Raw genomic sequence first — 13,318 nt, 5'->3', positions numbered from 1 at the left:
AACAAGACAAGGTTGTCCACTCTCTCCATATCTGTTCAATATAGTTCTTGAGGCAACTAGCTAGAGCAATAAGACACCAAAAGGAGATCAAGGGGATAAAAATAGGAAAAGAAGAAGTAAAACTCTCACTATTTGATGATATGATATGATGGAGGAAGGACATTGGTTAAGTAATAAAGAAACTGCTTGGCCTCATAGGTTAAAACATAGGTGGGAGGAGTAAACAGAACAGAATGCTGGGAGGAAGAGGAAATGAGGTCAGAGACGCCATGCTCCCCTCTCCAGATGCGATAGCTCTGCTCTCTGAGACACACGCGATGAAGCTCCGACCCAGGATGGACATAGGCTAGAATCTTCCCGGTAAGCGCACCTAGCTGTGCTACACAGATGATTAGAAATGGGCTAAATGAATATGTGAGAATTAGCCTAGAAGAGGCTAGATAGAAATGGGCCAAGCAGTGTTTAAAAGAATACAGTTTGTGTGTTGTTATTTCGGAGCATAAGCTAGCCAGGCGGCCAGGGTGCTGGGGACACAGCCCCGCCGCTTCTATTACAACAATGATAGTTTACATAAGCTACCCCAAAAATTCTACCAAGGAACTTCTACAACTCAGAAACACTTTCAGTAATGTATCAGGATACAAGATTAACTCAAAAAAAAAAAATCAGTAACCCTTCTTTACACAGATGATAAAAGGGCTGGGAAGAAATCAGAGAATCAACACCCTTCACAATAGCCACAAATAGCATAAAATGTCTCAGACTGACTCTAACCAAACAAGTGGAAGATCTGCATGACAAGAACTTTAAATCTTTGAAGAAAGAAATTGAAGAAGACATCAGAAAATAGAAAGATCTCCATGCTCCTGAGTAGGCAGAATTAACATAGTAAAAATGGCAATCTTACCAAAAGTAATCTACAGATTCAATGTAATGCCCAACAAAATCCCAGCAAAATTCTGAACCTGATAGAAGAGAAAGTGGGAAGTACACTTAAATGCATTGGCACAGGAGACCATTTGCTAAATAGAACCCCAGCAGCACAGACACTGAGAGAAACAATTAATAAATGGGACCTCCTGAAACTGAGAAGCCTCTGTAAAGCAAAGGACATGGTCAACAAGATAAAATGCCAGCCTACAGAATGGCAAAAGATCTTCACTAACCCCACATCAGACAGAGGTCTGATCTCCAAAATATGCAAAGAACTCAATAAATTGGTCATCAAAAGAACAAATAATCCAATTAAAAAGAAACAAAAAACAAAACAGCGTACAGACCTAAACAGAGAACTCTCAACAGAGGAATCTAAAATGGCTGAAAGACATTTAAGGAAATGTTCAACATCCTTAGTCATTAGAGAAATGCAAATCAAAACAACTCTGAGATTCCATCTTACACCTGTAAGAATGGCCAGGATCAAAATTTACACTGATGACAACTTATGCTGGAGAGGTTGTGGGGAAAAGTGAAGACTTCTGCATTCCAATCCCTTTGGATGTCAGTGTGTCGATTTCTCAGAAAGTTAGGAAACAACCTTCCTCAAGACCCAGCAATACCACTTTTGGGTATATCCAAAGAATGCTCAGTTGTGCCACAAGGACTTTTGCTCAACTATGTTCATAGCAGCTTTGTTTGTCATAGCCAGAACCTGGAAACAACCTAAATGGCTCTAGACCAAAGAATGGATAAGAAAAATACAACACATTTACACAATGGAGTACTACACAGCAGAAAAAAATAATGACATCTTGAAATTTGCAAGCAAATGGATGGATCTAGAAAACATCATGTTGAAAGTGAGGTAACCCAGACCCAGAAATGTACTCACTCATAAAGCAAAGAAAAACCAGCCCACAGTTCACAATCCCAGAGAACGTAGGCAACAATGAGGACCCTAAGAGAGACATACATGGATCTAATATACATGGGAAGTAGAAAAAGACAAGATCTCTTGAGTAAATTGGGAGCATGGGGACTATGGGAGAGGGTAGAAGGGGAGAGGCGAAGAGAAAAATATATAGCTCAATAAAAACAATAAATTCAATTAAAAAAAGAAAAGAAAGTTATGTGAGGAGGCTGGAGTGAGGATGTCTCCAGGCACAGGGGACGAGAAGGAATGCCACCACTTGGAGAGGCGGACAAAGGCGGAAGTGGTGAAGCCGGTGGTGTTTTGAGGTGAGAGCAGGAATTTTATCCTGCAGAGAAGTCATAAAGGGATTAAAGAAGCAAGTGGCACAATCTAGCTTGTATATTAAGATCATCCTGGGAGTGCTTTAGAAAATAACATTGGTCAGCCTGGCGGTGATGGTGCACACCTTTGATCCCAGCACTCTGGAGGCAAAGACAGGCAGATCTCTGTGAGTTTGAGGCCAGCCTGGTCAACAAGAGCTAGTTCCAGGTCAGATGCCAGAGCTACACAGAGAAACCCTGTTTCAAAAACAAACAAACAAACAAAAACAACAACAAAAAGCAAAAAGCATTGACTAGCATTGGTCATGAAGCAGGAAACGAGGTTTGTTTTTTTTTTTTTTTTTTTTTTTTTGGAGTCCTGAAGAAGATAACAGTATAGATTTAGTGCAGGAGTTCCTCAAGACTTTTGTATTTATCTCTGTGTGCGCTCCCCTCTTCCTCCCAAGGAACTTGTGCTTTGCTTTTATTAGGGTGCACACACTCATTGCCCTGCGGACGAGGCTCCATAGTTTATCCAGCTAACATTGATCACAGTGGCCCAGCAGCCTGGCTTTTCCTCTGCTCTTTAACTTGAGAACTAAACTAGAGTGTGTGGGGGATGATGAGTCTGTAGGATAAAGCTTTGGGAATATTCTCCGTGGCCCAAAGATAGAATCCCCAGAATGCAGGTGCAGGTGCGTAGTGACTGCTGGCTGGAAGGATGTGTCCAAGGTGACATTGTCATGAGTTACCCATCGTAGGGAAGGGAAGAGGGTCAGGGACAGTGAAGCTAAATTTTATGCTTCTCATATGGGGGTTGTTGTTGGAATAAGAGTTGACTCTTAGTGGGGTGACTGATGAGATCAGAGTATTTCTGCAGCCTTCACCTTTCACAGGCAAGTGGGGCGGCAGCTCCTTCACAGAGCACAGGGCTCAGCAGAGTTCTCTGTCTTCTTGGCTGCCTCCTGTTCCCTCATCCCAGTCACTTGCTACTCTATGTCAGGCTGGTGTGTGTGGTGCCTTGAGTTGTATAATGAGCTCCTTGAACCCCGGCTTGTTACAGCTGCTAAGTGTTGTCTGCGTTATTGGGCCATGCCTCATTTGCCTAGAGCATTAGGATGGCCCAACCCCTGCAAACCAGTGTAGCATCTTATTTATGAATGGCAGGTTGGTGGTGTTGCCTTTGTCTGCAGCTCCACTGTGCTCTCTTCTTCTTCTGAGTTTCTCAGTCTTCATGTCCCTCAGTAGCCAGCTCGGATTCCGCTCCCATGTTGGAAACTGACTTCTGTGGCAGTCTCACATTTCCAGCCTTTTTAGCACTTATTTCCACTTCGGATTTATGTTTCTAGTTCTTCTATAACCAGCTCTGCACAGTTGAACAGGCTAGCAAACCTCTGCTCCTGCTGGCCTCACCTAGAAAAGGAGTTTAATGTCGTTGTTTAATGTCAGTTTTCCCACAGACCCCAAGTGTATCTGGAATGCATTCTGAAGTGAACGGTAGATTTGGGAATGGGAGGAGAGAGTCGGTAGGATAAAGCTAAGCTGTGCCAGGTGCCGGGACAGCTGCAGTGGTGGTCACTGTGGGAGACCGGCATTTGGAGGTGTGTTTTGTCACAAGCAGGGTCTGAGGGATGGTGACTTAGCCCTGTGACTCGGATGGCGGAGAGAGCATAAGGTGTGCAGAGTCCCAGGGCAGCATGTGAACTCAGCATGCGAAGAGCTGTGAGGAGCTGTTGTTGGCTGGAGAGTATCTGAAGGAGAGGGCTAGACTTGCGGAGTGTATCTGCCAGGCTGGAGCAGCAATTCGGAAGGTTTTCCGTAGCTTCAGCTGGTGTTAGTGTCTACAGCCCCCACCAGCTGCAGTCGGGTGAGCGTGACATCTCAGATCAAACTAATCTGGACCCCTCGTAGCCTTAGAGAAAATGGCTTACAAAGACTAGCTAGTCTCTTTTCCTTTCGCCCGAGGAGGTTGGAGAGGGCCTGGTAGCCCATTCCATTGGTCCTAAGGTTAAATGGTAGCAGCCTGCAGTATCTCCACGTGAAGGTTTCCAGGAGGTGATTATTGTCCTCGGATGACTTGCCTCACTGAACCGTGCAGTGTGTTTGGGAGTTCACAGCGTGGCTGGTGTTGACCCAGACGGCGGCGGCATTGTCAGTACTGGTCCGCACTGACAGTTTAGTAGCCCAGAGAGACACAGCCACAACACAGGTCCCCTTTCTCACTGTGCACTTTTAATTGCTATGTAGCTAATAACTTAGTGTTCCCCCTCTTCCTGCTGGGAGTCACTTGTCACTGTGTCCACTGGCGTCTGCCCCCAACTGTCCTTTGCCTGTTACATCGGGTTCAGAACTCATATTAAAATTTAAAGCCTCAGACCATCTCCAGTCCTTCCAAACCTCAGCAGGGGGTCTTCCTTCTCAAGTAAGCACCCTCCCTCCCTATTACAGGCAAGGGCTCTTTGCTATGGGAAGTGGGGAAGCCAAATGACCAGAGAGTGTACACCCAGTGCTCCTGTGAGTACTGGAAATTTTCTTGTTCTGATGTCTCATGACCCCTGCCTTGCTGCTTTCACTGTGATGTTCATCTTAGGCAGCTGGGCCTTCTCGCTGGACCTTAAGAACTGCTGCAGTAAGGGGCATCGGGCTGGGGATGTAGCTGAGTGGTAGAGCATTTGTTTAGTGTGTGCAAGGCCCTGGGTTCAATCCCCAGTACTGCCAAAATGGGACGGGGTGGGGGTGGGGTTGTCAGGTCTGGAGTTAGCCTGATGAAGGTTTTGGTGGCAGCAGCCCCGGGACTTGGGAAGCCCCTTACCCGTCCGAGCCTCATTTTCCCTCGTGGCAGGCTTCTGCCCAGGTTTCCTCCTGCTCAGAGTGGGTGTAGACATGACATGGACAATCCTAGGAGACATTTCCTTTGGAACTTTCAAAGCGAGGGCTTGCAGTGACTATCCCAGCGATTGTCTTCGCATCTTCAGTCATAGAGCTTGGTGACAGAACTGTACGAAGAAGGACAGAAAACTTACCAGAAATGAGTTGGAGCCTCTTGTTCTAGAACCTGAGAATGATCTCTTTTGCAGGAGGTTATTCCCAAGCTGGCATGCCCTTAGCTGTCTAGATGTCCTGTCTAATGACCATATAAGATGAATAGATAGTCTCATTGAAGAAGCAGTGAACGGCCCACCCCTGAAGCACAGTTCCCCTCCAGGCAGAGCTTTGCCCCTGTGCATTTCCCTCTAACCCAGTGGAGTGATTCATAGTTGTGGTCCCCCCACCCCCACTCTCTCCCCCTCTTCTCCCAATCCTCTCTCCCTTCCCTCCCCCTCAATCCTTTCTCTCTACCTCCCATTCCTCTTTTTCTCCCCCAGTCCTTTCTCCCCTCTCCCTCTCCTACCCCCTCAATCCTATCTTTTCACCTCTCCCTCCTCTCCTCCCTCTCTTCCCTTCCTCTTCTTCCCCATCCCCCTCCTCGCCCTCCCAGTCCTCTCTCCCCAACTCTCCCCATGCACTGGGAAGATGCAGCTTGCACAAGTCTGGGTTGAGTGTAGGGCAAGGTGGACAATTACAGTCTCCGTTCCCCTGCCCTCACTGCCTACCCAGGGACCTCTGCGAGCCTGCCGCTCAGTTATAAACGACATGGTTTTCGTGACGGCTCACAATGTCTGCTTCATTGTAGACGAACTGGCTGTTAGTACAGTTTCCCAGGAGGGTCAGGTTTCTTTTCCAAGGAAATATTATTTAACCTACTTTTTCTTTTTTTTACCCAGCCTCCCTTACAACAGTACATAAGAAATATATGTGAAATATTTTTAAACATTCAGTGTCTCATACCCAGATTTATCTCGGGGCCTCACTAAAGCACGATGACATGGAACATGCTTGCATTCCACAAGTCAGTGTGGTCGGCAGCACAGCTGTCTGAGTTAGTGTAACAGGCTAGACTCAGCAATTACCCAGTTTACAGCAGCTCCTTACCTACTTCTTGGTCATGTGTTTATTTCTCAGCCCCGCCTGAATCCTAATAACACAGCTGCCATTCTTTGAAGTAGCGTTTCTGCTAGCAGCGTAAGGGAGCACATGTTTTGCAATGAATGCTATCATCGGTCCTGGGGTGGATGTGTGCCGCTCTGAGCTCGTCCTCCTTGCTCTACTCCTCCTTTATTCTCTCCTTTACGCTCGTCCTCTCCTTCCCTGCATTCTGCACCCTTCCATCCTTACTGCTTCTCCCCTGCCCTCGTCTGCTCTCTCCCTCCTCTACCCCTTCCCTTTTCCCTTTCCTTTCTTCGTTTTGGTTTTTCAAGGCAGGGTTTCTCTGTAGACCAGGCTGGCCTCATACTCACAGAGATCCACCTGCCTCTGCCTCCTGAGTGCAGGGATTAAAGGCGTGCCCTGCTTCTGCCTGGCTGACCCCCTTCCCTTTTCTCTCCCTCCCTTCGTCACTTCCTCCTTCCCTTACTCACCCAGTCTTTCATTACTACACCTCACTCCTTCACTCCCTTCGTTGACCCATTCCTTCTCTCCTTCACCCATTGGCTCCCTTCCCCCTTTCTCACTTAGTTTGGAGTCATTGATACTTTAAGCGAAATTGATAGAACCGCATCCTAAATCAGGAAACTCGCTGCACAGAGCCTGCTCAGGACTGTGCTGTGGGGGCTCGCAGTCAGCTGACTTGAGGGCTTGAGTGCCACCAAGGTGCTGTTTTACTCTGCACTTCTGAGTCACCCTGACCACTTTCTCTGCAGACAGCTGCCTTTCCCATTGTGTCCTGTGGCATAATGTTCTTAGTTCACTAGTTTGGAAAGAGACACAGTGATGTAACTCGGGTCCGATGCCCATCCTGTATCCCGCAGTAAGGTGAGCTCACGTAGTCACAGGAGCTCTCTCAGAGACCCTGCAGATGACGCAAGGGGAGGAACATGAAGGTCTCTTAGCAGGAGCCTCAAGCATCCACACCCATCCTATTAGACAAGGTTGTGACCTGTGCTGGGCACGCACAGAAAGCCCCCACCAGAGGTGGCAAGTGTGACAGACAATTCTATCAGTTCTGTAGTAGGGGACGAAGGCTGAAGAGCAGCTGGTCAGCTAGGTTGGCTCACACTCACTCGGCGCATTGCTGGGCCCAGTGTGGGCCTTCTGCATTATACGACTATAGATATTCTGGGGACTGTGGGCAGCTTTAGTATTTTTTAAATTTAAACATTCTGTGCCTGACTTCTTTATAAAAAGACTCCTAATGAGACTTCCCCTTTCAGCTGATCATTGAGGGGTTTATTTGTTTATTTACAAAGGGAGACTGAGTGGCATTTTTGTTTGGTTTCAGAATTTGTTATGATTTAGAGAATCCAGATCATCTTATTTTGGTTTCCTTTGAAGCAAACTGGTTTTAAACGGGTTCCAACCAGATCCGTTTATTCAGGTGGCCCGGCACCACACTGCTCTGGTGAGCCATGAGCTCAGCGTTGTAAGGACTAGAAGAGGCTGCCTTTTCCTGTCCTTGTGGCAGCCGGGGCTCCTAAGACATCTGTAGGAGCCCCCACCCACCAGTCCCTTTGGTGCCCTCTGTGGGACAGCATGCTGGGCCTTGTTCCCGCAGGCTGAGACACTTCGCCCAGTCTCACTGCTCTTGGCTTTCCCTTTCACATCTCCCCACTTTACTGGGCCTGTTTGTTTGAAATATTTTCCATGTATTGCTCACTCTAACTTAAAAAAATGACCATTTTGAGATATTTTGATATTGAGATATATTTGTTTTGTTGAGATATATTTGCCTCTATTCTGAGATAATTGTGGCTTCACACATGGTTGTGAGCATGAATGAGAGAAATGCAGGAGCCTTTACCGACTGCCTTGTGGTTTAAACACCATGTGAGATTACTGCACAGTGTCCGCCAGTGTATTGACAGGGAACCATCCGGACAGAGAAAAAAGCCCTTGCGCTTTGGTGTAGGGGTTCCTTCTCATTTTCTCGTTATGTCTCTTCTGCATCGTTTATACTTTACTCTCCTTTTTTCAGTTTATTTTCTTTCTTAAAATATTTATTAATTTATTTTGATGTGTCTCAGTGTTTTGCTTGCATGTATGTCTATTTACCACATGCAAGCCCTCATAGGTCAGATCCCCTGGAATTGGAGTAAGAAACGGATGTGAAGCTTCTGTGTGGTTCTGGGACTCAAACCCTGGTCTTTTGGAAGAGCAGCCGGTGCTCTTAATTGCTAAGCCATCTTTCCAACTCAGCTTTTTATTTCTTGGCCCAAGAATTCAGCTAAGTCAAGAGATCGACAGTTTGTCTTTTGTTTGGCCAACTGGCCAAATTTTCATTGTATCGTAGCTTCTAGAAGGGCCATTTCTTTTCTGATGAGTGTCATTTGGACAACTGAAGGGCACTTTAAAATGTCAGAGGACATGAACCGTCGTAGGCCCTACTTGCATCAGCTTCCGGCAGCTCATACAGGGGCTGGTATGGCACGAATCATTGGTGACATAAGGGTCCTAACCCAGTATCCTCCCCCCAAGGGCAATTCTGCACGGAAGATGTGGACGAGTGTCTGCTGCAGCCCAATGCATGCCAGAATGGAGGCACCTGCACCAACCGCAATGGAGGCTACGCCTGCGTGTGTGTGAACGGCTGGAGCGGAGATGACTGCAGCGAGAACATCGACGACTGCGCCTTCGCTTCCTGCACTCCGGGGTCCACCTGCATCGACCGTGTGGCCTCCTTTTCCTGCTTGTGTCCAGAGGGAAAGGCAGGTAAGGCCAGCAGAGTGCCAGAGCTGCAGAGCGAGCCGTGGGGAGGCTGCGAACACTCCGGCTCCAGCCGTCTCCTCCATGTGGCCCTCTGTCCTGTGTGTTGCAGTCTGAGGGGACCGTTCTGTGTGCAGTCTGCTAGTGAAAACTTAGTTGTCTTCCTTAGACAGTCAGCTCAGCAGAATTCCTCAGGACCTTGGTCTGAAGAGCACTCAGAAGTCCAGACTAGATAACTAACCCATGGAGTCCTTTTCAGAAGAAATACCCATTCCTTGAGAAGAGCGTGCTCCCACCGCGGTGCTCCTGAAGAGTCTGTTCAGGGAGCACTGCAGTTAGCCTGGTTCTCTAGGCTGCTTCTAGGCTTAGGAGTAGCAGCATACTGTGGAGTCAGCCCAAAAACCTGCACCCGGCCTTTCCCAGAGCCGCACCTCCAGCTTTGTGGAAGAAGCCTTGGCCAATTGCAGACTGGAAAATCCGGTTGCCACCAGAACCTTGCAGAACAGGAAGCCTAGTAGTATCCCTCCTTCCTCTCCCACTTCCACCCCGGCACTTGGCAGATCCCCCCTCTGCCCTGCACCTGATCCGGGAATGCTGAAGTGGTTAGTGGGGTGCCCTAGGCAAATGAGGTTCAGTTCTGAAGCTAGTGAGGTAGATGCAGTGAGCCCGTGGTCATTAGGTAACATGACGTTGGAGAAGGAGGATGCCAGATAAGACACAGGAAGCATGGGATACTTGACACATACTCACATGAACACTTTTTATGTTTATCAGAAATTCAAATTTGACACATTTTCACATGAAAATTTTTATGTTTATCAGAAATTCAAATGTAATTGGACATCTGCTATTTTTGTTTGCTAATTCCGGTACTCTCCACAGGATATCTCCTGTTTCCTGTGTTCCTCCTCTAATGCTTTGGCCTATACATGCCCTGTCCTTGGACGAGCTCTCTAGCAGAGAGCTCTAGTCTAAGCCCAGGTTGTCTGCAGTAGCTGAGGGCTGTGGCTCATCCCTAACGGAGGAGCAAATGAAGGGAACAGTGCCTCCAGATCATGATGTTAAGAATTTGGTTCTCAAACTGGGTGATAGCGGCACACACCTTTAATCCCAGCAGAGGCAGGTGGATCTCTTGTGAGTTCAAGGCCAGCCTGATCTATAAGAGCTAGTTCCAAGATAGTCTTCAAAGCTACAGCGAGGCATCGTTTCGTAAAACCAAAAAAAAAAAAAAGCATTTGGTTATCCTGCTTTTGATTAAACAAAACAAAACAAAAAAAGCTCTTCTCTAAGAGATTTGTGTTTGCCCTCTCTATGCTCTGTCCTGAGACAGGTCTCCTTTGTCATCTGAATGATGCCTGCATTAGCAACCCTTGCCACAAGGGGGCGCTGTGTGACACCAACCCCCTGAATGGACAGTATATTTGCACCTGCCCCCAGGGCTACAAGGGGGCCGACTGCACAGAAGACGTGGATGAGTGTGCCATGGGTGAGTGCCTGGCATCTTTTCTGGACTTGGAGGTGGTATCAGTGAGAGTTTCAGTGGGACTGCATTGTACTTTAGGCGTTGTTACACCCAAACCTTGATTCTTCCTGTTCCACACACATAGTTTACAATCAGCCTTTCCTGTATGACCATAAATCTCCTTCTGGGAATTAAATAATAGGACTGACCTAGACCTGGTACTTAACAGAGGCTCTTGGGCTGGCATGATGACTCTGCTGTTAATCATGTACTGTGCTTTCAGAGGGTCCAATTCAATTCCCAGCATCCACATCAGGCAGCTCACAGCTGCCTGCAACTCCAACTTTGGGGGATATGACCTCATCTTCTAGCTTCACACACACATGCATGTACATACTTAATAATAAATAAATAAAATAAATATAAAGTCCTACCTCAGTGAGAGGTTTAGAATAAGGAAGAACATCACAAGATTGGAGATCACTCTGGTAATTCCTTTTATAAATTAATGAATAAACCTGAAAATAGAATGTTCTTGCTTAAAGCGTTGTAACTTTAAGACTGTCCCCTAACGTCCACATCTGGTTCTTATGTGTTACAGCCAACAGTAACCCTTGCGAGCATGCAGGGAAGTGTGTGAATACAGATGGCGCCTTCCACTGTGAGTGTCTGAAAGGCTACGCAGGGCCTCGCTGTGAGATGGACATCAACGAGTGTCATTCAGACCCCTGCCAGAATGATGCCACCTGCCTGGATAAGATTGGCGGCTTCACCTGTCTGTGCATGCCAGGTGAGTGGGGCCTGCTGTGCTGACAGAGTACGCGGTGGTTCCCCGTGCGCGGTGCCAGCGTGGAACTGAGCAGGGCTGGGTCAGGACTGCCTTGCAAGCCTTTTAATTGCAGAGTAAGAGACTGCTGGGGTAGTTAGAGCAAAGCAGAGCAAATCAAACAAGACCACCATGTCAAGCGCCACTTCACACACTGGAAAACCTCAGAAGCAGTTTCCCACTTGAATCATCTAAACAGCAAGTTTCCTGATCCTCCAATAAATTACATACACCATCGCATTTCACTCACAGAAATGAGACGTTAGCCACAGTTCTGCAGGCACTTGTCACTTACCCAGAGGGGGACACTAGCTCGTGGCCTGGGCTAGCTCTTCTGCAGGGCGCATTCTTGACTCCCAGAGGACAGAGAGGGGATGAGATGACAGTAGAGGCCAGCTGTGCTGTCTGATAAGGGATGCTCTAGCCTCGGAAGGAGGTCCTCCTAATCCTGCCCTGCACCCCAAGAGCACCAGTGCAGCTGGTCTTTAGGAAGAGAGTGGGAGAGTCCAGAAGCTAGAAGTAGGTCACAGAATGTGGGGAGTTTTTGTTGGATTGCTGTCTCGCTGAGCATCCTGGGGGTAACCCTGGCATTGTCACTTGTCACTCTGGGAAGTCCCTGACAGAACCAGTTAAAGGCTCACAGGCAAGAGACAATGACGACATGGGGAGGGCACGTGGCCACAGCTCCTCACATTTCTGGTAGATTGGGAAGCAGAGATAGATAATGGGGCCAGAAGCAAAGCTAAGTTGTTGTCCTAAAGTCCCATTGCCGGTCTACCATGTCGCATGCTCCAAAGGTTTCATAGCCTCCTTACACAGCGCCAGATGGGGACCAGGTGTTGAGATACGCGAGTCTGGAGGGGTATTTCACATTGATACTGCAGCATCCTTGCCCCTTCCTCACCTTAGCAAAGACGTCTTACAGTGTCTACACTTGGCTGACTGTTGGGACTTTTTTTTTTTGTAAAAAGCGCAGCAAAGTCCCTCTGTGTTTGAAGAAGTGTTTGTGCTCCGGGGGTTTGTAGCCGTCTCAGCACATTTGTGCCTTCTTGGCTGGAATGCCCCTTTATCTGTGTCTGAAGCACGTGTGTGGTCCGTCTGTGCAGGTTTCAAAGGTGTGCATTGTGAACTGGAGGTCAATGAATGCCAGAGCAACCCGTGTGTAAACAACGGGCAGTGTGTGGACAAAGTCAACCGCTTCCAGTGTCTTTGCCCCCCTGGTAAGTGCCTGCCACCTGCCCCTCTGTTCTTCCAAAGCACCGAGCCAGCTGACCACAGGAAAGGGGAGAGAGGGAATGTGTGTGGGCTGTGCATGAGGAAATCATTAAAAGTGAGTTCTTGGGGAGAGACTGTGTGTGTACTGAGGTGGGGAATTGTTTTAGCCAGTCTGTCTTCCAAGGCTTTTGTGTCCAAGTCTGTTCTTGAATGACCCCTGACCTCCCTGTCTGTGTCTACATTTTCAGAGTGCTCACACCTCACAGAAGCACAGGGTCTTAGTTTTTCCTAGTGAGTCATATTCCTAAATCCCAAGACATTTTATCTCATTAACTTCAGGCAGGCAACATGCAGCAGATTTTTTCCAAGGTCCTCTGCCTCCGCTGATGTTGAAGGCATGCCAGCTGACTGCTGTGGACAGTGGCTTTTCCACTTCCTCTTCAGAGTGAAGATCCTTTCAGTCTGGGAATATAGTTACTAGCTTGAGACTCCATCTTTCCATAGTGTCTCAGTTCCTCTTCCTTTTGGAGAAGATTCCTGTGCTCTGAAGAAGCAACAGTAGAAGCCCCAGGGCCTCTGACCTCTGAACTTTGCCCAGATGTTCCAGTCACCTGCCAGGGAGAGTCATCTGCTTGGTGACCCATTGGCATATGCTCTGCCAATGATTTAACCCACTCTTTAATGAAGGAAGATTGGCGAGTCATTGATTTGTGTCGCTTCTGTGCCTCTTCAAGGTTTCACGGGCCCAGTGTGCCAGATCGACATTGATGATTGCTCTAGTACTCCGTGTCTGAACGGGGCCAAGTGCATCGATCATCCGAATGGCTATGAGTGCCAGTGTGCCACAGGTAAGCACAGCCTGCTCTCCATCGCTTGGGAGGCCTCTGCCAGCGGGACGACTGTCT

General features: G+C 47.8%; 1 protein-coding gene across 1 annotated transcript in view; it reads left to right on the top strand.

Annotated features, from left to right (window-relative positions):
• Notch2 (notch receptor 2) overlaps positions 1-13,318 on the top strand; it is a 141,353-nt gene that overhangs the window by 79,054 nt on the left and 48,981 nt on the right. The window contains exons 6-10 of the mRNA XM_075981808.1: positions 8,683-8,916; positions 10,241-10,396; positions 10,974-11,162; positions 12,305-12,418; positions 13,148-13,261. Of these exons, the coding sequence (XP_075837923.1) occupies positions 8,683-8,916; positions 10,241-10,396; positions 10,974-11,162; positions 12,305-12,418; positions 13,148-13,261 (807 nt within the window). The remainder of the gene's footprint in view (positions 1-8,682; positions 8,917-10,240; positions 10,397-10,973; positions 11,163-12,304; positions 12,419-13,147; positions 13,262-13,318) is intronic.

This window comes from Microtus pennsylvanicus, chromosome 7 (assembly GCF_037038515.1).
Source record: "Microtus pennsylvanicus isolate mMicPen1 chromosome 7, mMicPen1.hap1, whole genome shotgun sequence".
NCBI lineage: Eukaryota > Metazoa > Chordata > Mammalia > Rodentia > Cricetidae > Microtus > Microtus pennsylvanicus.
Note: the sequence above shows the minus strand (reverse complement) of the source record. Positions and strands in the feature narration are given on the sequence as shown.